At 42.6% G+C, this 22,137-nt stretch overlaps 1 protein-coding gene across 5 annotated transcripts in view; it reads left to right on the top strand.

The window, feature by feature from the left end:
- Positions 1 to 4,688: 4,688 nt before the first annotated feature.
- The window catches only part of RALGAPA2 (Ral GTPase activating protein catalytic subunit alpha 2), a 191,263-nt gene continuing 173,814 nt past the window's right edge, over positions 4,689 to 22,137 (top strand). For 4 of the 5 annotated variants that reach the window (XM_060278161.1, XM_035101980.2, XM_035101981.2 and 1 more), the window contains exons 1-3: positions 4,689 to 4,779; positions 5,050 to 5,273; positions 19,768 to 19,878. In XM_060278161.1, the coding sequence (XP_060134144.1) occupies positions 4,754 to 4,779; positions 5,050 to 5,273; positions 19,768 to 19,878 (361 nt within the window). In that variant the 5' untranslated portion in view covers positions 4,689 to 4,753. The other variant, XM_060278162.1, reaches the window with a different exon arrangement.

Raw genomic sequence — 22,137 nt, 5'->3', positions numbered from 1 at the left:
CAGACCACTCACACTTTTTGCTTAAGATTCCTGGGGTTGTTACACAGAAAAAGAAAAAGAAAGGTCATAAGTTCTGCCACAGCTATCTGCCTGCAAATCTTTGCAACTCAATGCTTTTCAGAAAAAGCTACCTTCTTTCAGTATCTTTGTCAGAAAGTCATCTTTCTAGCATAGTTATTTTGCTTACTGCTTCCACAGAAGAGAAGATGATGTAGTTACCCCAAGCTTTTATGCTGGTCATATCTGGTAGAACCAGAGGTGGTGGTGGTGTTATATTTTTATTTATACCCTTTTTCCCTAACAGGGACTCTCATGCAAACAAAATCATATATGCAGTAGATAGCAAATCAAAGTAAAATGTGTTCTTTTAATGTTTATCTCCATATGACCAATTCTGTTCACTCTTGCTGATTTTTAAGTTAAATTGAAGTAGAAAAATCCAAGTTGCAGATCCAAGTATTACATGGCAGAATGTGGCTTATTAGCATAATTATTGAGGGAGCTAAACCCAAAGAGCCCACATGAATAGGGCTCACAGGAATGGGACAAACTGTGTTCCACACTTCATGTAAAACATCAGTAGGAGATGGTAGAAACTGCTGGATAAGATACACTTGAAAAATATTCCCATCCTTTTGCCAAAACAGAAGGCAAAACAATACCTGATTTCAAAGGCAGCCAAATAAATGGATCAAAATAAAATAAAATAGAAAAATTCCTTCCAGTAGCACCTTAGAGACCAACTAAGTTTGTCATTGGTATGAGCTTTGTGTGCATGCACACTTCTTCAGATATCTTATTATGGATGATAACTTAACTGCAGCAAGGAGCTGGTTCCATTAGCTTAGCTGCCACCATCAGAAAAACCAGTTCAATAGGGCCCACCTGCTGATAGACAGTGGGAATGCCAAAACTATTTTCAGTGCCTGATTCTGTTCCTTAAACTTTGGCACTGGGAATCTTTTGATGGTCTCAGCAAATATAATGTGGGTAGCCACTGCTAAACAAGCTCTGGAACCATCTCTCTGCCAAGTGTTGTTGTCACATCAGAATAGTTTTCAGGCTAGCTTAGAAATAAAAAGGCAAACATACTGGGATAATTTGGTCAAATAACATGGTGGGACGGGGTGGGTTGGAGTAAAAATGTAAAAGATAACATAAAACGATTGAACAACAAAATAAAACAGCAGGGCATTAACATTTAGAGCAAACTTTAAAACAGCACTAGACATAGTCAAACCCTAATATCAGCAGCCAATAAAACAGCAACAAACTGATGTTTTGGTGAATAAAACCTCTTTTTCTTGTCAAAACTGCATTGTAGTAATAAAACAACCATTACTAAACAGGCTACTATATTAAATATACCATTAATAACAATCTTGTTTCCTTTTCATAGGCACCTAACCATTTTGGGGCTCAGTTTAAACCCCCACTTTGGCATTGGGTTGTCTGAAAGAAAGTTCACACCCTTATAAATGGCCTGCACAGGGTACAACTAGATGACAGTTAATTTTTCTTTTCTTTTCAGCAGGCTTTTATTTTTAGTTGCTGCTCTGAATTCAGAACTCTTCAGTTTTAACTTTCTTCCCTGCAACATTTGCTTTGGTTTTATGATTTTATGCTGTGCATGTGTCTTTGAGAATCTCAACTGAAAAACTGGTTATAAATTGTTAAAGTAGAATAAAAATAAATAAAAGTGGAGATGGTACACTAGGAACAACAGTGACTCAGTTTCTTTTGTTCTGCTTGAATTTCCAGTTATATAAGAACGACAGGTGAATTTTGTTTTTGTTTTGCGAAAAGCTGTTTTCCCCTTTGCTGGGCCTGGGGCAGACAGTGTGCACTTAGTCAGAAAATACAAATGTTAGTGGCTATGACATTCAACAGGTGACCTTCTGTTGAACTGGGTGGATTCAGCTGAGGCTTCTAAATAACTTTCCAAGATGGGATCTTTATGGACAGTCACTGCAGTATGTGTATCATAAATGCAACCGTCATGAAAGGGAAAACATTATATTCAAGACTCTTTTCTAAATCATTCTGATCCAAAACATAGATATTAAAACAATGCATGCTATATGATCAGTACTAGGAGATTCATCACTAGATTTCTTCAGTTTCTTCCAGCACTAAAAGCAGCTTCAAAGGGACTGGGACTCTGGTGGGTTTTTAAGGGGGAGGGGTTAACCATGATTTCTACCATGAAAATGACAATGTAGTGCTGCAGCCAAGAAACAAATCAGTCCCCTTTGACCTAACATCAACAAAGGAGAACCAGCCACGTATCTCCCCAAATCTTTTCTAGCTTGGTCTTTCCGTTAACTGAGGCCCTGCTTTGTGACCCAGTGACACCAGAAGTGTTGCAGGTGGCCACAAGAGATAGAACAGTTTCATCCATAGAGTATGGAATGGCCTCCTGCAGAAGGCCACCCCATTCCTTCACTGCTTGCTTGTTGGCAAACTGCAAACATGCATTTGTTCTGTATTTAGCGGCAGCTAGACTAGTGACTGGGAGTGGCCGCCGGGACCACATAGCACCGGTCCTGAGAGATCTACACTGGCTCCCAGTACGTTTCCGAGCACAATTCAAAGTGTTGGTACTGACCTTTAAAGCCCTAAATGGCCTCGGTCCTGTATACCTGAAGGGGCGTCTCCACCCCCATCATTCAGCCCAGACACTGAGGTCCAGCACCGAGGGCCTTCTGGTGGTTTCCTCATTGCGAGAAGTGAGGTTTCAGGGAACCAGACAGAGGGCCTTCTCGGTAGTGGCACCCGCCCTGTGGAACGCCCTCCCAGCAGATGTCAAGGCAATAAGCAACTATTTTACTTTTAGAAGACAACTGAAGGCAGCCCTGTTTAGGGACGTTTTTAATGTTTGACGCTATACTGTTTTTAATATTTGGTTGGAAGCCGCCCAGTGTGGCTGGGGAAACCCAGCCAGATGGGCAGGGTATAAATAATAAATTATTATTATTATTATTCCCCTCTTCGGCAATAGGAAAACTTCAGAAGGCACAGCCCCAGCCCTATAGCCAATGTCAGAAGAATTTCATCCCACTGAGGTGGTCTGGGGGAGGGGAGCACCCTCATCACTTGATGGGCGTCCTGGTGTTTCAAAGCTCAAGTTTGCCTGTTGGTACAACCTACTTTCCTCCACCCTGAGGTCCTTTCTTTTATGCTTGGCTGCTAGGACTTCCTGTCCACTCCTTCCTAAGGTCCAGCCCTTTCCTCTCAGTCACTCACCACTGCCTCCACCTTACTAGTGTGGGGTCAGCTTTTTATGCTTTGCCAGAGATCGCATATAGGCATCCACAGCACTAGGCCTATTTAAATAATTGTAGAGGTATTTCAAAAGCTATGCACTGAAAACAAATTGTGGGCCTACACAATATCTGATAGAAGAAGGCATGCACATCTGTTTCACAGTAAATAAATGATTTGGAATTCTCATCATACAGGGAGCCCCTTGCACACAAATTCTACTCCCAGGGAAGCCTTGCACATCTGCCACGAAGCCCAACACAGGGCAGTGGATTCTGGGAAATGTTCAGCTCACCTTGGACCCTGGTCTATTCACATGGGCCTCCTACCCTTTTTGAAGTGAGAAGGAGACCTAGATTACAGCCAATACAGCTCCAGACTGCAAAGGAAGATCAGTAACACGATGTGTGAGAATTTACCTTTCAGTGATTTTTCCATTACAGTGGATGCTCGGGTTGTGAACGTGATCTGTGTGGGAGGCATGTTTGCAACCCGCAGCGTTCGCAACCCGTGTCTGCGCATGCGTGGGTTGCAATTCGTCTGCACATGCATAAAAGCGCGATTTAGTGATTTTGCGCATGTGCACACGCCAAAACTCAGAAGTAACCCGTTCCGGTACTTCCGGGTTCCGCGCGGCGCGCAACCCGAAAAAACGCAGTCTCAGAGACCATCTCATAAGGTCCTGCAGCATGATTTGCCAAAGAATATCTGAATGTATCTTTAGGTGCCAGGCAAAAACGTTTCTCTTCAACCAGGCGATTTGCTAATTAACATTCTATGGCTTTTAAAATGTGTTTGTGAGAAGGGGGTTGTTGCTTTGTTTTTGTTTTATTATGTATTTTGTATTTTCAATTTGTATTTTTCTGTTGTGAACTGCCCTGGGATCTTTGATAATAAATAAGATGGTCCAACACGAGTACTTCCTTGCTAAATTTAGCTGAAAGCACGGCTACTTGATAGTCACAAATTTCAGTGGGGCTTCCCTTCTTAGAGGCACGTTCACGACTTCATAACACTGCGCATTTTATTTCCACAGTACAGTTGCAAGAACTCGTTTCCCAAGTACAGTAAATCAATATACTGCGTTGATCAAAAGTACACAGAGCCAGCAAACCGTAGTTTTAGGTATAGATTGAATAAACCAAATAAACTAACAATATAGGTAAAAACTTTTAAAGGGTAAAATTTTAAAAAGCGCCTCAAGCTATAAACAGTACAATAATTAAGGCAGGCTGTTACATATAAATTTTTATCAAAGATGTCGCCTGCAGGGTTGCAATCTAGTCACGACGGAATCTGCTTCCGTGCTGCGATACAAATGCGCACGACCGCGGCGCACGAGGAAGAGCCTCCCGGCACTGCAGCCTCCTCCGCAAATACTACTACTCCCAGCATGCCCCACGCCAGCAAAGCTTCCAAAGATGGCCGCCTTTTTCGCCGCCGCTACTGGGCTTTGCTGTTTCAAGGCGCGGGCGCGCTGCGCCGTCGGATGAAGAGAAAGCGAGGCAGGCATTGGTACGCGCCCCCCCCCCAAAAAACCTCTTCTCTGGCCCCGGAGAAGAGAATATCAAGACTACACGCCTACGAAAGATAAAAACAAAAGGACCCCCGCGGCGGGTGTTTGCGAGCCTCGCTGTTCTCTGAGGCGGTTGACAGTAGTCATTCGCCAGGCCCCGCCCACTTCCCTCAGGCGCTCCGGTACCTCCCCCTCCCCCCTCCCGCTTCGCCGCCGCCGCCTCAACCTGCTCTTCCTTCCTTCCCTCCCTCCCTCCCTCCCTCCCTAAGTGACCGCCGGCTGCTCGCCCATCTCAGCCGCTGGCGCGAGGCTCGCTGTGGAGACGGCGCCCTTGGGTTCCCCGGCTGCCCTCGCTGGGTGGCTGCCGCGCGGACGGCGAGGGTCACGATGTTCTCTCGGAGGGGCCACGCCGATGTCAAGAAGTCCACCCAGAAAGCGCTGGACCCGCGGAAGGACGTCCTGACGCGCCTCAAGCACCTCAGGGCGCTGATGGGTGAGTGGGGGCAGCAGGAGGGGGCAGCTGGTCGTCCCAGCCCGGCAAGTTCGCAGTTGGTGCGGGAGGGTCGCCTCCGGAGAATGGTCAGGGACGGAGGGTACGAATCAGGGATGCCCCGAGTCCCATCCCTGCCGTGTGAGATCGCCCATCATCACAATCATCACTACTTTTGAAATTTGCGAGTTGCTTTGCCCAGGGCAGCCCAAAACGACTTACAATCGGACAGACAGGCAAAGCCAAACCAAAGCTAGAGATAGGTTATAATGTGGCTCTTACCTGCCCTCCCACCCAACCTCCAGAGGTGCAATGGGTCAATGGGTCTGGCTGTTAACCAAAAGGTTGGTGGTTAGAGCTCACCCAGGGATGGCTGTGGGCAGCATTCCTGAATAACAGGGTTGGACTAGATGACCATCAGGATCCCTTACATTACAAAACCAATTCCATGATTCTCACAGCCCCCATATATGCAGTGGGGTGGGAAAGTACTTACTGTTGTAAGGAAAGCAATACCATGAACATGGTGTACTTCAAACACAGTTCAAATCCTGGGTGAGCTCCCGTTGCTCTGCCCCAGCTTCTGCCAACCTAGCATTTGAAAGCGCACCAGTGCAAGTAGATAAATAGGTACTGTGGCGGCAGGAAGGTAAACGGCATTTCTATGCACTCTGGCTTCCATCACAGTGTCCCGTTGCGCCACAAGCGGTACAGTCCTGCTGGCCACATGACCCAGAAAGCTGTAGACAAACTAGCTCCCTTGGCCTGAAGCGAGATGAACGCTACACCCCATAGTCACCTTTGACTGGACTTAACCGTCCAGGGGTCCTTTACCTATTTTACCTTTACCTTGTACTTCAAACACTCACTGCAGTTATGAATGCATGCTAAGTTGAACCAATCTCTGCAGCTAGTGCTTTTGTCTTGCCATGTTTCATGTCTGCACCTAAGGTCTTGCCTGTGACCTCTTCTAACTCTGTTGCTTACATTCTCTTCTCACAAAGAGTGTAGTGTGTGTTTGATTACCCCTCATAACCTACCTTGTTAGAGTACATTGTTGTGATGGTGTATGGCAGGGGTGGCCAACTCCCAAGAGACTGTGATCTACTCACAGAGTTAAAAACTGGGAGTGATCTACCCCCTTTTGGGGGGTTCAGGTCAAAGCTGTTGAGTTTTTTTTTAAGGAAGGGAAGCCCTGTTTTGGGGGGTTTAGGTCAAACTTGTTGAGCTTCTTTTAGGAGGGAGGGAGGCCCATTTTTGTTTAGGGCTTCAGGTCATAGTTGTTCAGCTTTTTTTAGGGAGGAGGAAAATTTGGGGTGAGCTTTTTTTAGGGGTGCCAGTGATCTACCACAGACATCCAGTGATCTACTGGTAGATCACAATCTACCTGTTGGGCGTGCCTGGTGTATGGGAATCAGCAGCTCTACATAGAGATAAAAAAGATGGCAGGTGTATTGTAAGCAAGGGACAATGATAGGGTTAACATCCTTGTGCCTCAAACTCACATGCACTAAAAAAAAGTTGCTGGCTTGTTCTGCTGCAGTTTTAAAAAGAAGTGGGTTTTTTAAATGTCAGAGTGAATCCTGATTCATGGTACTGCATGTTGCCAGGAGGCAGAAGACAAATCTTGATGTAAGTAGATCATGATAAGGAACTGGTTTCTCTGTTCAGTTGTTCCAGCTTTTGTTAGTTAAACCTGAACCAAAAGCATATTGTAGAAATCTAAAACTAGAGTTATGCCCAACATAGCCACTTCCTGTGCTCTCAGCTATACTAGAAATATGAGCAGTGTCTTCTCCTTGGGGACAATAATATTCTTGCACTCACCCCATGTGCATTCACTGTGAATTTCACAGTTTGTTTTGATCTTGCAATGGTCCCTGTCAGTTGTGTGGATTGTCCATTGCCAGCATGGGCTGAACCATCTTGCAGATCCTTGAAGCAGTTCCACTGGCTCTGAAATCTGAGCTGGCTGGATTATGTTACGCAGTGGGGGAGGTAGGAGTTGTTGAGTAAAATAAACATCCATTCTACCTAACTTTATAACCCTCCTATGAGTAAACAGAACACTGATCTTCCAGGAAATTGCACAAGATAATGGCCTAATACACAGTGTATCCCTGCTGTGCTGCTTCACACTGCAGGTGGGACTCAGCTGTCTGAATGCTCCATTAGAAAAACACCTGCAAATGGAAAACCAGGGGGAGACTAAGCTTGATACCTTCTCCATGGAATCTAGCTTTATAGGTGGATAACTTGTGTGTGTGTTGGGAGGTGTATCCAATTGAGTGAGCTCCTACCTGCAGGCTGAAGTAGTACTGCTTAGACCAGACTTCCTCAACCTCGGCCCTCCAGATGTTTTGAGACTACAGTTCCCATCATCCCTGAACACTGGTCCTGCTAGTTAGGGATCATGGGAGTTGTAGGCCAAAAACATCTGGAGGGCCGAGGTTGAGGAAGCCTGGCTTAGACACATAGGTTGCCCATGTTAAACAAAGCTAGACCAATATTGTGCTGGAATTACTGAGGCCTATTTAGATAGGGTTCTGAACTGTATATTGTTGATATTTTAAGGATTATACCAATTTACATGGAAGGTCAGCGGTTCGAATCTCTGCTACAGGGTGAGCTCCCGTTGCTCGGTCCCAGCTCCTGCCCACCTAGCAGTTCAAAAGCACATCAAAGTGCAAGTAGATAAAATAGGTACCGCTCCGGTGGAAAGGTAAATGGCTTTTCCATGTGCTGCTCTGGTTCGCTAGATGCGGCTTAGTCATGCTGGCCACATGGCCTGGAAGCTGTCTGTGGACAAACGGCGGCTCCCTTGGCCTCTGGAGCGAGAGAGCGCCGCAACCCCAGAGTCGTACGTGACTGGACCTATTTAAATCAATGGAACTTGCTTCTGAATTGTCATGTATAGGATTGTACTGTATGTTTCCCAACCCGTTTACATTTAAAATTCACAAAAGGTACAATGTATTAGGGATACTTAGAGGTGTTCATGGCAGTCTCTTCTGGAAGCTGATTACATTATCCAGATTCTAGGCCAGGCATCCCCAAACTGCGGCCCTCTAGATGTTTTGGCCTACAACTCCCATGATCCCTAGCTAACAGGACCAGTGGTCGGGGAAGATGGGAATTGTAGTCCAAAACATCTGGAGGGCTGAAGTTTGGGGGTGCCTGGTGTAAAGAAACCATATATCATAAAATAAAATAAAAATCTTCCAGCAGCACCTTAGAGACCAACTAGGTTTGTCATTGGTATGAGCTTCCGTGTGCATGCACGAAAGATGCTGCTGGAAGGATTTTTTAAATTTTGTTTCGACTACGTCAGACCAACACAGCTACCTACCTGTAACATATATCATAAAGACACCACAGTCTCCACTATCCCTCATTCCCAAAGGAAACATGAATCCTAGGTAAGTGCCTGGAACCCCTGGAATCTCTTTTGTTCAGAGAGAGGGGGTGGAAGGAGATGTAAATGGATGCAGGGGTTGACTTAGGGAAATATACCAGTCCATAGAAGCAGCTCTCCATTGATTTTACTCTCTATATTCAGTGCAAGCCTATGCAGATTTAATTGGAAGTAAGTCCCCTTGTGTTTGGTGAGACTTACTCTCTAGTAAGTGTGTTTAGGATTGCAGCCAAACCTAGCTTTTCTTAGCTACAGAATATGTAGTGGTATGTAGCATTCTGTGAAAACCAGTGATCTGTCTGTGTCATGTTCACTATCACAGAGAGCCAGCATGGGTTTCTTAAGTCAGCCATGCCAGAATAACCTTACCTCTTTTTTTGATAAGAGTTACTAGTCTTGTAGGCTAAGGAAGTGCTGTAGACATTGTATAAAAGCTTCGACAAAGGCTCCCCAATATCTTTGTTGGCAAGCTGGTAAAATATGGCTAGATGATGGTACCATTAGGTGGATTTGTAGCTGATTGATAGACCATATCCAAATAGTGCATTTCAGTAGCTCCACATCAACCTAGAAATAAGTGACAAGTGGGGGGTTCTGTAGGATGCTGTCCAGGGCCTAGTGTTGGGTAAAGGTAAAGGAACCCCTGACCATTAGGTCCAGTTGCGGACGAATCTGGGGTTGCAGCGCTCATCTTGCTTTACTGGCTGAGGGAGCTGGTGTACAGCTTCCGGGTCATATGGCCAGCATGACTAAGCCGATTCTGGTGAACCAGAGCAGCACACGGAAACTCTGTTTACCTTCCCACTGGAGGGGTACCTATTTATCTACTTGCACTTTGTGCTTTTGAATTGCTAGGTTGGCAGGAGCAGGGACCGAGCAACGGGAGCTCAGCCCATCAAAGGGATTTGAACCACCAACCCAATCTTCTGATTGGCAAGCCCTAGGCACCACCCGCACCCCAGTGTTGGTCAACATCTTTATGTTACTTGGATGAAGTAGTAGAATGTATGCTCTTAAAGTATTCAGGGCAGCTAACAAATTGTGAACCACCCTGAGAACTGCAGAACACAAATTCAATCAACAAACAAACAAACAAACAAACTTAGAATACAGAAATAGGATCCAAGATTATTTCTCCATGATGGAGAACTGGGACAAAAGTAGCAAAATGAGTTTCAACAGAGATAAATATAAACTTCTGCATTTAGGTAGGGAAAGCCAGATGCACAAGATGTGAGAAAGAACTGGGTGTTTTAGTAAAGCTCAGGCGTTAGGATAGGTGCATTGAAACATTTTCACACCAATCCAGATAAGTAGATCCGCAGACTTCTGCATACATACCACTTGTTGGATCAGGAATTTTGGTCACAAATCTGGTCCAGATGTTGATGTTGTTCATTTGCACGGTATTACTTCATGTGGATGCATATCTCCCTCCTGGTACAACTAGTAACATGAAAGTACTTGCAACCGGAACTAAATCACGGTGTTTGTATTCTAAATTATTAATATCCTTTTTTTAAATCCTGATTTTCAAAGACTTTCAGAGTGGTTAAAAAGATAAAAGCTTGAATAGCATAATTCATTATTTAAAAGAACAAACAGGAGTATCAACAAAACCAAACCCCAGAATACAGATAAAATATAAATGAAACAAATAAAATTCGAGCATAAAAACTAATCTGAAAGTTTCTGTTAAATAACTTGGGCAAATTAAAAGGTTGCCCAATAAACATTGACCCAAGGGAATCCTTCCTGGGTAGAACCTTTAATAAATGGGACACCACATCAGCAGTTGGGTAGTCTTTACTGTGTAGGAAAGCATTCAGAGAGATGAAAATGAAGAGGATGACCCAAAAGCTGTGTGCAAGAAACTGGAGTTTGAGGAGGGGTACATTTCTTGCCATATTCGTTTGTAACCAATATTAGGAGAATTGAAGCCAGTTCATGGCCCCTGATCTCCATTGACTTAAAGCTGCTTCTGCCTTTTACCTGCATTGTATGATGCACTGATATATGTCTCAGAAAAGTTTGAGAGTGCACCTGAAGTCTGTTTGAGATCTAATAGTATCTTCTTGATGGAGCTAAGTGCAAGTTAAAATGTGAATGTTTGTTCTATTAGCTCATCTTAGTCATATGTTAACCCAGAAAAAGTGCTATCTGTCTCCTTTTATATCGAGTCATGAATTATTCAGTCTGTTCTGTTGGTTCATGTAAGAATGTTGAATCTATTAGCAGAGCTTCTAACAGTCAGGATGAACCCCAGTGTTTTGCACAAACTCTTCTTTTTTCATTATTGCTCCTGCCTTGATACTCTTGATGGCCCTCAAGGTCTCTACATTCTTTCTCCTTGTCTGCTATCACCCTACTACATCCTGCAAAAGATGAATTGAAGAAGAATACAAAATAGATAATAGATAAATTAAAACATGCAATTTTCTTGCACAATTTTCTCATAGTTTGGCAATGACTTTGATTCACCTTGCTTGCTCTTCAAATTGTTTTATGTTAACAGTTAAAACAAGTACGTAATGTTATTCTCATAAGACTGGCTCCTGCCTGATACTTGACATGGGCTTCCTGTAATTCTCTAACTCCTGATGACTCATCCAAAAGCATGTGCAGCTCATCTGAGTTCATTTGAAACTGCAAGTCAGCAGCTGCCCCACTGAACTTCCCAACTGCTTTATAAACTTCAAGTTATTGAAAAGGAAATAGCTTCTATTATATGTGCACTACTTTTTCACTGAGCTTTTCCATCCACCAGATCCTCAAGCAGATTTTTGGATTCAAGTGAGTGGGAGAGATTATTTTTGTAAACCGCTTTGAGGTGGGTTATTTTTTGTTTTTTTGTTTGGCAGTCAGGTGGTGTATAAATTTTATGAAATAACTAAATAAATATGGAAACCTTAGCTATTTCACTGGTGAGAATCCCCATTCCCAAGCTGCTGTTTGCCCTGGGTCCCCAAAAGAAATGGTAGATCCTATTCCAAATCTCCATTGATTGTTTTGCCCTATTCAGGCAATTAAATATCTGAATACTGTGCTGGTTGTTGTTTTAAGTCTGGGCTTGTATTAATTAAATAATCAACCTATTTTAAGAAATTGTATTATGGGGCGGCTTGCCTGGAATGGATTAGGGAGTGGATAAAACTGGACAAAGAAGAAGCTTTGGATTTGGGTGAGCCATGGATGAGCCATGATAACAGCTTTGGATGGCATGCATATCTTTGGTACGGGAAAGGAAAGGTGCATAAAGGATTTTATAATCATATAATTAGGAGATCATTAATGAGAGTGTGGGAAAGACATAAAGATCTATTAGAGCAAAAAACATTTTGGTGGTTATCACCAATTGAGGCTTTGCTACTCAAACCGCTTGGCAAAAAAGGAAAAATGGCCTACATACAGAGACTTACTGAAAGACCCAGAAGGCAAATGGAAACAGAGAGAGTATGAGGAAATAAAAGAGTATGTTCAGAGTTGGCTGCATTACAGACAATTAAATGAAATGTACAAGGATGATAGTAAAAAAGGATTTAGTTATACAACTTCCAGATTCCAAAAAGAGGCTATAGAAGAAGATGGGAAACTGCTGAAGAAAGCATACCGTAGCATATTGTTAGAAGGGGAAACGAAAGACGAGGAGGTTAAATTGGTCATGATTAAATGGGTGCAAGATATAGGACATAATATACAATTTGAGGACTGGGAAAGAATGTGGAAGGTAAATTTGAAATTTACAGATTGTTCTCTGTTGAAGGAAAATTACATGAAAATGATGTATAGATGGTATATCACACCAGTAAAAATGGTAAAAATGTACAAAACTGGATCAAATACATGTTGGAAATGTAAAGAGAAAGAAGGGACTTTTTATCATATGTGGTGGGAATGTAGAGAAATTAAAAAATATTGGGAAATGATCTATAATGAATGAAAAAAATGTTTAAAATGACATATGTAATAAAACCTGAAGCATTTCTATTAGGAATTTTCGGTCAAGAATTGCCAAAGAAAGTAAAGAATTTATGTATGCTACAACGACGGCAAGAGTCTTATTAGCAAAAGGATGGAAAAGGAAGAAACGCCAACGAAGGAACAATGGCAAGAAAAGTTGATGAACTATGCAGAACTGGCAAACTTAACATATAAACTACATGAAAAGGACAATTGGGAATTTAAGGAAGAATGGGAACTCTTTACAAACTATTTTAAAAAACAACAAAGAGACTTAGATTCACTGGCAGGGTTTGAATAAACATACAGTGGTGCCTCGCTAGACGAATGCCCTGCTAGACTAATTTTTCACTAGACGAATGGGTTTTGCGATCAGAGGTTGCCTTGCAAGACGACGAGGTTTTCTATGGCCGCCGCTTCATCTTGCGAAGCAAGCGTGGCCATAAAAACCTCTGATCACAAAACCTATTTGCAAAAGGCATTTGTCTAGCGAAAGGGGAACTAGCTGTAGCAAGGAAAGAAGGCAAAGGAAGATCAGCTGAGAGGTGCTGACAGCTTTCAGCGCCTCTCAGCTGATCTTCCTTTGCCTTCTGCTTGCGCTGCAGCTGGTTTCCCCTTTGTGTTCCGCTGGTCTTTGCCGGTTGCCACGAGCAGTGAGGGGCAACTGGCAGAGACCAGCGGAACACGAAGGGGAACCAGCTGCAGCGTAGGAAGAAGGCAAAGGAAGATTTGTCCTTGCTGTCAGCAGCAGGGGGAGAGGAAGAGAAAGGTGCCCTTTCTCTCAGTTCCTTCCTCTCCCCCCCCCCCCAGTGCCGACAGCAAAGACAGGCAGGCTGTTGCCGCCTGTCTGCCTGCCTTCCGTGAGCCAAGCGAGCAAGCGCTGCCACTGCCGCCAGTCCCCCAGAGTCCATAGGAACGCATTAATTAACTTTTAATGCATTCCTAGGGGAAACGGTGCCTCGCTAGATGAATTTTCCGTAGGACGAATTGACTGTCGGAACGAATTAAATTCGTCTAGCGAGGCACCACTGTACACAATTTTTCTTTTTATTAGTAGAATAGGAAAAAATATCGAACTGATATGTATAATTTTATAACATGCAGACATAACATGAATAGTGAAACCAGAAAAGGGAGCTGAGGGAAGTCCGGATGGGTGGGAGAGGGAGGGGTGGGAGGGAGAAAAGGGGGGGATGTAATTGGTTGTAAAATTGATAAATTGTATTGATTTGAATTTTCTTAATAAAAAATAATTTAAAAAATAACCAATCAATCAATCAATCAATCAGTGGGGTAACTTAATAGAATCAATATGATTTACCCTCAGGAAATTATCTTTTTTGGTGCAAATTTTATATTTGTTTATGAACATGAGCATTTAGCTATGCATTCCGTTTGTTACCAAACAGCCTTATCTAAAATTTCAGTGTTGTTTGGATTTTTTTTAGGAATTCAAAACATTAAACACTGCAAACTTGAGAGTGAGCACTGGTAAAAACAGAAGGAAATGTAGTTTAGATATGGTACAAATATGTGGCAATGGAGCACGTGAGATTTGACAATTGGACAGAGCCACCTGCCCGTCAGTGGCCGATGTAATGATGATGCCAGATGATGGGGTTTGTAAGGAGCCCTGCATAGTGCTTTGAAGTGCCGCCAATCAGCTGGTCTTTTCTGCTTCAAAGCATTAAGTAGGGCTCTTTGCAAGCGGCTTGCAAAGGATCCTTGCTTGACTCAGTGACTTCAAGGATCAGTTTGCTATGGAGTTCCCTGTGGGGAACGCAGTATTATTCCAGCAAATTAGGAGTGCACTTGAAGGCTCCTGCTTGTGCATTGGCAGCTCACATCAGGTGTGGGGCCATCAATTGATATATTGCCCAGGACCGTTATGAGGAGCAGACTGCGATGTCGGCTTCACTCAACGGTATATTGCTGGTGAAACCGCCACCGCTCCTGAGTCTCCCTGCTAGCAGTATCCGCTGGAGGGAGTTAAGAGTTCCTTCCTCCAGCGGGCGCTGCTAGCAGAGGTACTCAGGAGCGGTGGCAGTTTCACCAGCGATACAGTGCTGAGTGAAACCGCCATCCCACTCTGCCCTCATATGACAGAGAGGGAGAAACAAGCTGTATCAGTGAGGCGCCGACACAGATTGTTCCTCCCTCTGCATCTTTAAACTGCTCGACTGAGGAGTATGCAGCTGCCCTTGCCTCAGTTGAGCATTTAAAGGAGTCTCCAGCCTGGTGCTGATGCTCTTGTCGCTCATGCACAAGCGGTGAGAGCACTGGGGCTGTCTGAGCTGGAGGGGGGGGGGACCTTACCTCTGCTCAGCTGAGCAGCACAAACTAGCTCTATTGTCCCAGCCTGTGAGCCTGGGAAAAACCGCCTCAGCTCAGTTTCACCTGGTGTGTTGCGGGCAGAGGCACTTGGGTAAAATGGCCCCATGGTCTTAATTGGGACCTGTGACCAAAATATAGATGGGTTTTTATGCTCAAGTGGGGAAAGTTAATACAAGCACAGCATTTACTTTGTATTTCATTATCTGCACTATATCCTGGGCTTGCATGTGAACTTGGAGCCAGTTATCATAGAATTTTAATTTTTTTATTTAATTTATATACCACCCTTCATTTGTAGATCTCGGGGCAGTTCACAACATAAAAATATAGCATTGGTATAAGAATGTCTGGTGCTGATATAATAAAGTGGTACCTCGACTTACGAAGGCGATCCGTTCCATGGCGCTCTTCGTAAGTCGAAGTCTTCGGTTGTCGAAGCGCCCATTTTGCGCATGCGCGAAGCATGATTTTGCGCTTCTGCGCAGGCGCAGAACACGTGCGCGGTGAAAAGACTTCTGGGTTTGTCAACTTCGGAAGTCAAAACCTTCGGAAGTCGAGTTGTTCGGATGTCGAAGTACCACTGTAAATATAAGTTGGAGTTGCGATTCTATATGTAAAATGCGTCGTATTAATCTTATCAATTGAAAAGCACACTGTTCCAAGGGTGCATTGGCCACAGATGGAAGGGAAATGGCAGAAGCAATGCAGTAAATAAAATTATCATTTATGTAATGTATGAGGACTAAAAATTACAGCAAATACTGCTTGTATTGACTTGTATGATTTCTGTTCCTGACCTCAAATGAACATGTGAATTGCAGGAATTCATGTGTAGTGGAGTTTTTTGACATCTCTAGTCTTAACTGTGGTTCATAGAAATAAGCAAACCAAACACTGATGTTTAGTTAAATAAACCATTGTTCATATTAGTTCTGCCTCTGAGCAATAACTGTAGTTATTTTTTTTTAAAAAAAATGGAAGTGAAAACTTCCACCTTGCAGTCACAGTGAGAAGCCGGGGGGGGGGGATTGTGAACCTGATGCTTTCCTAGGCTATTACAGTAATGCCAAATCATACTTTACTATTATGTAGCTACTGTGTGGTAGAATCTAATTTTATTTATTTGAACAGCAAGCCTTTGTTAAGTTTCGAGCAGTTGCAAGGATGGCAAAGGAAGATGAGCCTCTTTGGAGAGCATGTTTCATGGTTGTGCATCTGTAGTGGGCATTGCTCTTTGGGTTCACAGTTCCAGTCTGCAAAATCGTGCACAGGGTTTGTTAAAAGGCAGTAGCTGCAAATGGGGAGCTTGATATGAGAGACTATGGCCTAAAATATGTTGAGTCGCTCCCACTTGTAGCTGTATAGGAAATAAGAGACAGTTTCTTACAAGCCCAGAATCCATTGCAAAGTTGTACAGCTGTGTTATAAGTGAATCATTTTTAAAGGAATGATTTTTAAAGCTCTACATAGAATTTATTTCAGTAGTTGGGCCATTGTTTTGTTGCAGTTTGGATCAAAGTGACAATGTCCGTGTGTTCCTGCAATGGGCACAAAGCATTATCTGATCTAACTGGAAGATTGTACACATGCCTGCCACTTTAATCTCACAAAGCAATATCTCTTTCCTAATGCAGAGAAGGTGGCAGGACAATGCTCAGGGGGGTTATAATTTCCCTAAAACTGAACTGTATTTTTTTTACTTTCATTTTTATTAAATTTCTATCCCACCTTTCCTCCTGCAGGAGGAACGATACAACAATATATATTTTGATGGGCTGCATCAATAGGAGTATAGCATCTAGATAAAGGGAAGTAATAGTACCACTGTATTCTGCTCTGGTCAGACCTCACCTGGAGTACTGTGTCCAGTTCTGGGCACCACAGTTCAAGAAGGATACTGACAAACAGGAACGTGTCCAGAGGAGGGCAACCAAAATGGTCAAAGGCCTGGAAACGATGCCTTATGAGGAACGGCTTAGGGAGCTGGGTATGTTTAGCCTGGAGAAGAGAAGGCTAAGAGGTGATATGATAGCCATGTTCAAATATATAAAAGGATGTCATATAGAGGAGGGAGAAAGGTTGTTTTCTGTTGCTCCAGAGAAGCGGACACGGAGCAATGGGTTCAAACTACAAGAAAGAAGATTCCACCTAAACATTAGGAAGAACTTCCCGACAGTAAGAGCTGTTTGACAGTGGAATTTGCTCCTGCTGCCAAGGAGTGTGGTGGAGTCTCCTTCTTTGGAGGTCTTTAAGCAGAGACTTGACAGCCATCTGTCAGGAATGCTTTGATGGTGTTCCCTGCTTGGCAGGGGGCTGGACAGGATTGCCCTTGTGGTCTTTTCCAACTCTATGATTCTATGTTGATGTCCTACCTTCCTTCCATGTTGCTTAAGTTGGTGTACGTGGTTCTTTTCTTCCCATTTACACCTTGGTCTTCAAGGCCCTACTACTCCAACACTCTAATGTCCTCCCCACCTTGTATAGATCACACAGGTGGTTAGTGTATGTTGTGGTCATAGGGTTGGATTTGGTGAAGGGTCATTAGGGCTAATCTCACCCTGCACATAATCTGTGCATATATTAGTTTGGTCTAGTCCATGATGTACTATGATGGTGGAAAGGCACACTACAGTAAGGTGCATGAGGAGCAAGTGTCTTCAGAAGATTTAGTTGATGGAGTCAAGCCTTATGATAAAGTGAATGCATTGTTCCGGTTTCCGCCTGCAGGAATGGCGGACCTGTTTTCCATCTCTCTGACCTTCGTAAGGAATTTGGCGGTTGCTAGGGGAGTAAATGGCAACCCCCTACCCTCTCCGGGGGTTACGGAGAGGGGCCGCTGGCCCGCGATGCCCCCAGACCCACTCCGACTGTTTTTGGAGTGGGGGGAGCTTGGGCTGAGCACTTACGACGGCCAGGACTCCCGGACGCTAATCTGCATGGCGGGGATTTCCATGGTTAAAGAAGATAATTAGGCTTAAATCTATGGACATACTTCAGAAGGAGGGGAAGAAGCGCTGTTTACTGCTGAGAATTTTATGCTGCTGAGCGAGAGGAGTCAAAGAATGTACGGCATCTGGAAGAAGGATTGATGGGGACGGAGCGATAAGGGAAGCAAGTTTTTATTTTTTCTTCATATTGTTGCCTCGTATCTTCCCGGACGCGATGTCCTGGCTTGTTTGGAGTGAAAGAGAAGCAAAAGACTGTGTGAGTTGAACTCTATAGCTGTTGTTACTGAGCATATTTCTTAAAGATGTGAAGTTGCCGATGAGAAAAGCCCCCCCCTAGTCAGACGGAAGGAGTTCTGGACGCGTTCGGAGGATTTATGAGCTGTGACGCACTTTAAATTGGAGCAGCGACCTGAAGCTAAGTTCAGCTATAGGGCAAGGAGATCCATTAATTTACCAAGAGTTCATGGTTGGATGTTTGGGTCTCCTGCCTGAAAAAGCTGTAAATTCTATAAAGATAAATAAATCGTAAATCTTCATGGCTATGAGAGAAAATGAAAGTGATTTGAGCCTTTTAAGATGGCGCTGCTACTCCGTCGCAACAGGGAGCTCCACTAAGAAGATTTATGGGGAGGCTGGACTGATTAACTCACACAGGAGAAAGAACATCTGTGAAACTTCGTTTGACATTTATCTCAGCAGCTGGAACAATCGGATGAAAGTGGAAAACATCTAGGTGACTGTAAGGGGAAGATTTGGAATATTATGAGCTTGGAGGACGATTTGAACTTTAGAAATAAGACGGCAGTGGACAGTTGCGAGGAATTCCCAATTTCTTGAAGCATGGGAACCCAAAAATAAATTATTTAGATGATTTGGCATAACATTCGGTTTGATTGATATATATATGTGTATAATTTGAAATATTGAAATGTGATATAATTGGTTTTAATTGGAAAATTAATAAAAATATTTTTTTTTAAAAAAAAAGATAAAGTGAATGCATTGTGAGGAACCTTAATACAGCAGCCTAGATTCTCCACAGGTCATAAGTACCAGTAGTTTCTGATCCAGTGTTGGGAAATGTGGGACTGTGTCTAGATGCGTGATGCAGTTGTCCAGCCTGGAAACCACTTGCACAGCGCCATTTTGTGTGACTGGTTCTTGATCTAATAGGGGAGATACACATGAAAATAAACTTCTTGTGCACTCCAATCTCACTGGAAGGGTTGCAAGAGGATTTTTTTAAAAAAATTATATTTATCTAAACTTCTGATTGTCTGAATGTTCACCTTAAGGTCAGGGTAAGACTGTCTTGCAAATAAGTCTACAAATGTGACTACTGTAGTTTTCAACCTTCTTATTTGCCTGCCTATGTGTGCATATATGTCAATATTTTGTGACATATTGGCAATCTGAAGGAAAGAGTGATCTTGTTCTTTTACAGTTTATAATAGTTTCTTTGCATGGTTGCTTAGGGGAGGCCTTTACCCATCTAAGGCAAGCAGACCAGTGGCTATAGTTTCAGTATAGTGATATGAGATGAAACTTTGATTGTAGGATCTAGAATAAGGGCTTCAAAAATAGGTAACATTTATTTTATTCAGGAGGTTGCAAAGAGATTATGTGACTTCAATAGCTGAAGTCTTGAATATGTAAGTTGGGTGTGTTTAAGATCAAGCCATTTGAACACTGCCACCTTATACATTGTACCATGTATTTCTATTAATACTTATAGTGTTATTTTCCTGCTGCTTTATTTTTCTGTAGAGGTTTTAATTCTAAATTTCTATGCTGATGATGCTCTCCTTTTTCACACATGTTTTGTTTTTTACTTTTACAGATGCTATAGAGGGAAGTGAACTTAAACAGTTTTTTGAGATTAACTATTCTCAGATTTATTTTATCTTCTATGAAAATTTCATAACACTGGAAACTAGCTTGAAACAAAAAGGTAAGAATTTTAAGTGGCTTTGTTTGTTAGTATATTATTTTAAGTTGCTTAATACTGACCTATACATACTAGACCCCAAAATCCACTCCTTGGCATATCACTATATAATAAAAATGTAAGAATGTCACCACACAGCCCACATTGGAGGATATGTGGTGCCTCATCACAATCCTGAATTTGCCTGAATGAGAGTTGGGTGGGGTGGGCCAAAGTGAAGGCAGGTTGTCCAACAGCAGTGGCCATGGCACTGGAGCAATACAGGAAAAACAGAAGGGAAGACGAGATTTTTAACAATGCAGAGGATTGAGTAGTAGAGCAAGTGGGCATGATACTGAACGGAGAGAAGTGGCAGTTCAAAATAAGGTTTGAGTATGGTGAGAACAGTTTGGAGAGGCTCTGTTGTGTTAGCTTTTTGGTGCCAGCCATCTCTATTTCTCCTTGTTAAAACTGGTTTGTTTCAAAAAATGTAAAAAGTGTCCTTCACCCCTGCTTTACTTAAACCTCTGTTATGGTTTAAAACAGCCATTTTTCCTTTTCAGCATCCATCTGTGTAAGAGCTAAAGGATGTAAAGCCCTCAAATGCTCCATAGTATTTTCACACAAGTTTGGAAAGTTCAGCAAACCTAGCATCATCCTTTGGAAAACTTTGTTGCAGCTGTTCAAACTTTGTTGTTAGCTCATGGAAAAAATTGGTTGTGAGACTCCTGGCAAGTCATTTAAACCACTCAATCTAGCTTGGGGCTTTTTAAAAAAGTATTTATTTATTCGTTTATTTAATGTGACAGTTTTTAGTAAGATGTAGCCCTGCTTAGCATGCACAAGAAGCACATCCTACCCTCCCCGAACACATTTTTATGTGATTGCAAAAAGGAGGCAAAACTTTTGCTATTAAAAGATTATGTCCTTAGAAGTGTATGATACTTTTATTTGCATTGTACATAAAAGTCATTATTATATCTTTTTTAATTACCCATGAGGAAATGTATATATCTAAACTTATCAAACACAAATATTATATACAGAAAATTTTGCAAGAATTTGATTTGCTGAGAAGAATTATTAAGTACCGTGTTTCTCATATTATAAGACATGTCTTATATTTATTTTTTCCTCAAAAAAAACACACTATGGCTTATTTTCAGGGGATGTCTTATATTTTTCCTCCTCCTCCTCCTGCCATGGCCGGTATTGCTGCTGTGCCTATCACTATGTCTTATTTTCGGGGTATGGCTTATATTCCTTGAATGCTTAATAATCCTGCTATGGCTTATTTTATGGGTATGTCTTAAAATATGAGAAACAGGGTAGTATATCTTTTTTCAAAACAGCAAGATAACACGGGCCTGGGATAGCTCATTTGGTAGAGCAGGAGAATCTTAAGCTCATGGTTGTGGATTCGAGCCCCACATTTGGCAAAAAAATCCTGCAATTATAGGGGATTGGACTAGATGCCTTTGTGGTCTCTTCCAACTTTGCAATTCTACGATTCTACTTCAGTTTATTAAAAAGGAAAGTATGGCTGGTCTAGGGGTAGATTTTATGCTGCCATAGAAAGTTTAATACTGGTATATAGATTGTTTTTGGCTACTGCTCATGGTTGCTGAGGAGATAGCTTAAACACATGACCCAGTTTGGAGAACATACTAAGCTAAACCTTGCTCAGTGTTGGATGGGAGCAAAAAGGACCAGGGAAGAGCAAAGCTTCCAGGAGCTTGAACATTTTCACAGTCTTGGAAAACCATAGTTTGGGTTACCATCTCATGAAAACCAGGCCAGTATCATTTTCTCCTGAACACTGGACCCCTCTTGATTTTGCTTCCCATTACATCCTGGCTTCTCTACTCATTAAATATTCCTTAAGACATAACGTGTGTGACAGAGAGCCATTTTTTGGGCTGTCAGTTATTAACAACAACAACAACAACAACAATAATAATAATTTATTATTTATACCCCGCCCATCTGGCTGGGTTTCCCCAGCCACTCTGGGCGGCTTCCAACAGAAGAATAAAGCACAATAATCTATTAAACATTAAAAGCCTCCCTGAACAGGGCTGCCTTCAGATGTCTCCTAAAAGTCTGGTAGTTGTTTTCCTTTTTGACATCTGTTGGGAGGGCGTTCCACAGGGTATTACAGCAAACAGTTGAAGGAAAGAAGCCGAGATTTATCTTTAACTTTTTTCTGACACTGTATGCTTACAATACTGCTCCTTTGTACTGTTGCATACTTTTGTGTAGTAGATATGCGAGCAGAGCACT

Source organism: Zootoca vivipara, chromosome 8, assembly GCF_963506605.1.
Source record: "Zootoca vivipara chromosome 8, rZooViv1.1, whole genome shotgun sequence".
NCBI classification, from domain to species: Eukaryota; Metazoa; Chordata; class Lepidosauria; order Squamata; family Lacertidae; genus Zootoca; species Zootoca vivipara.
The sequence above is the reverse complement of the archived record's forward strand: the minus strand, read 5'-3'. Positions and strand labels throughout refer to the sequence as shown.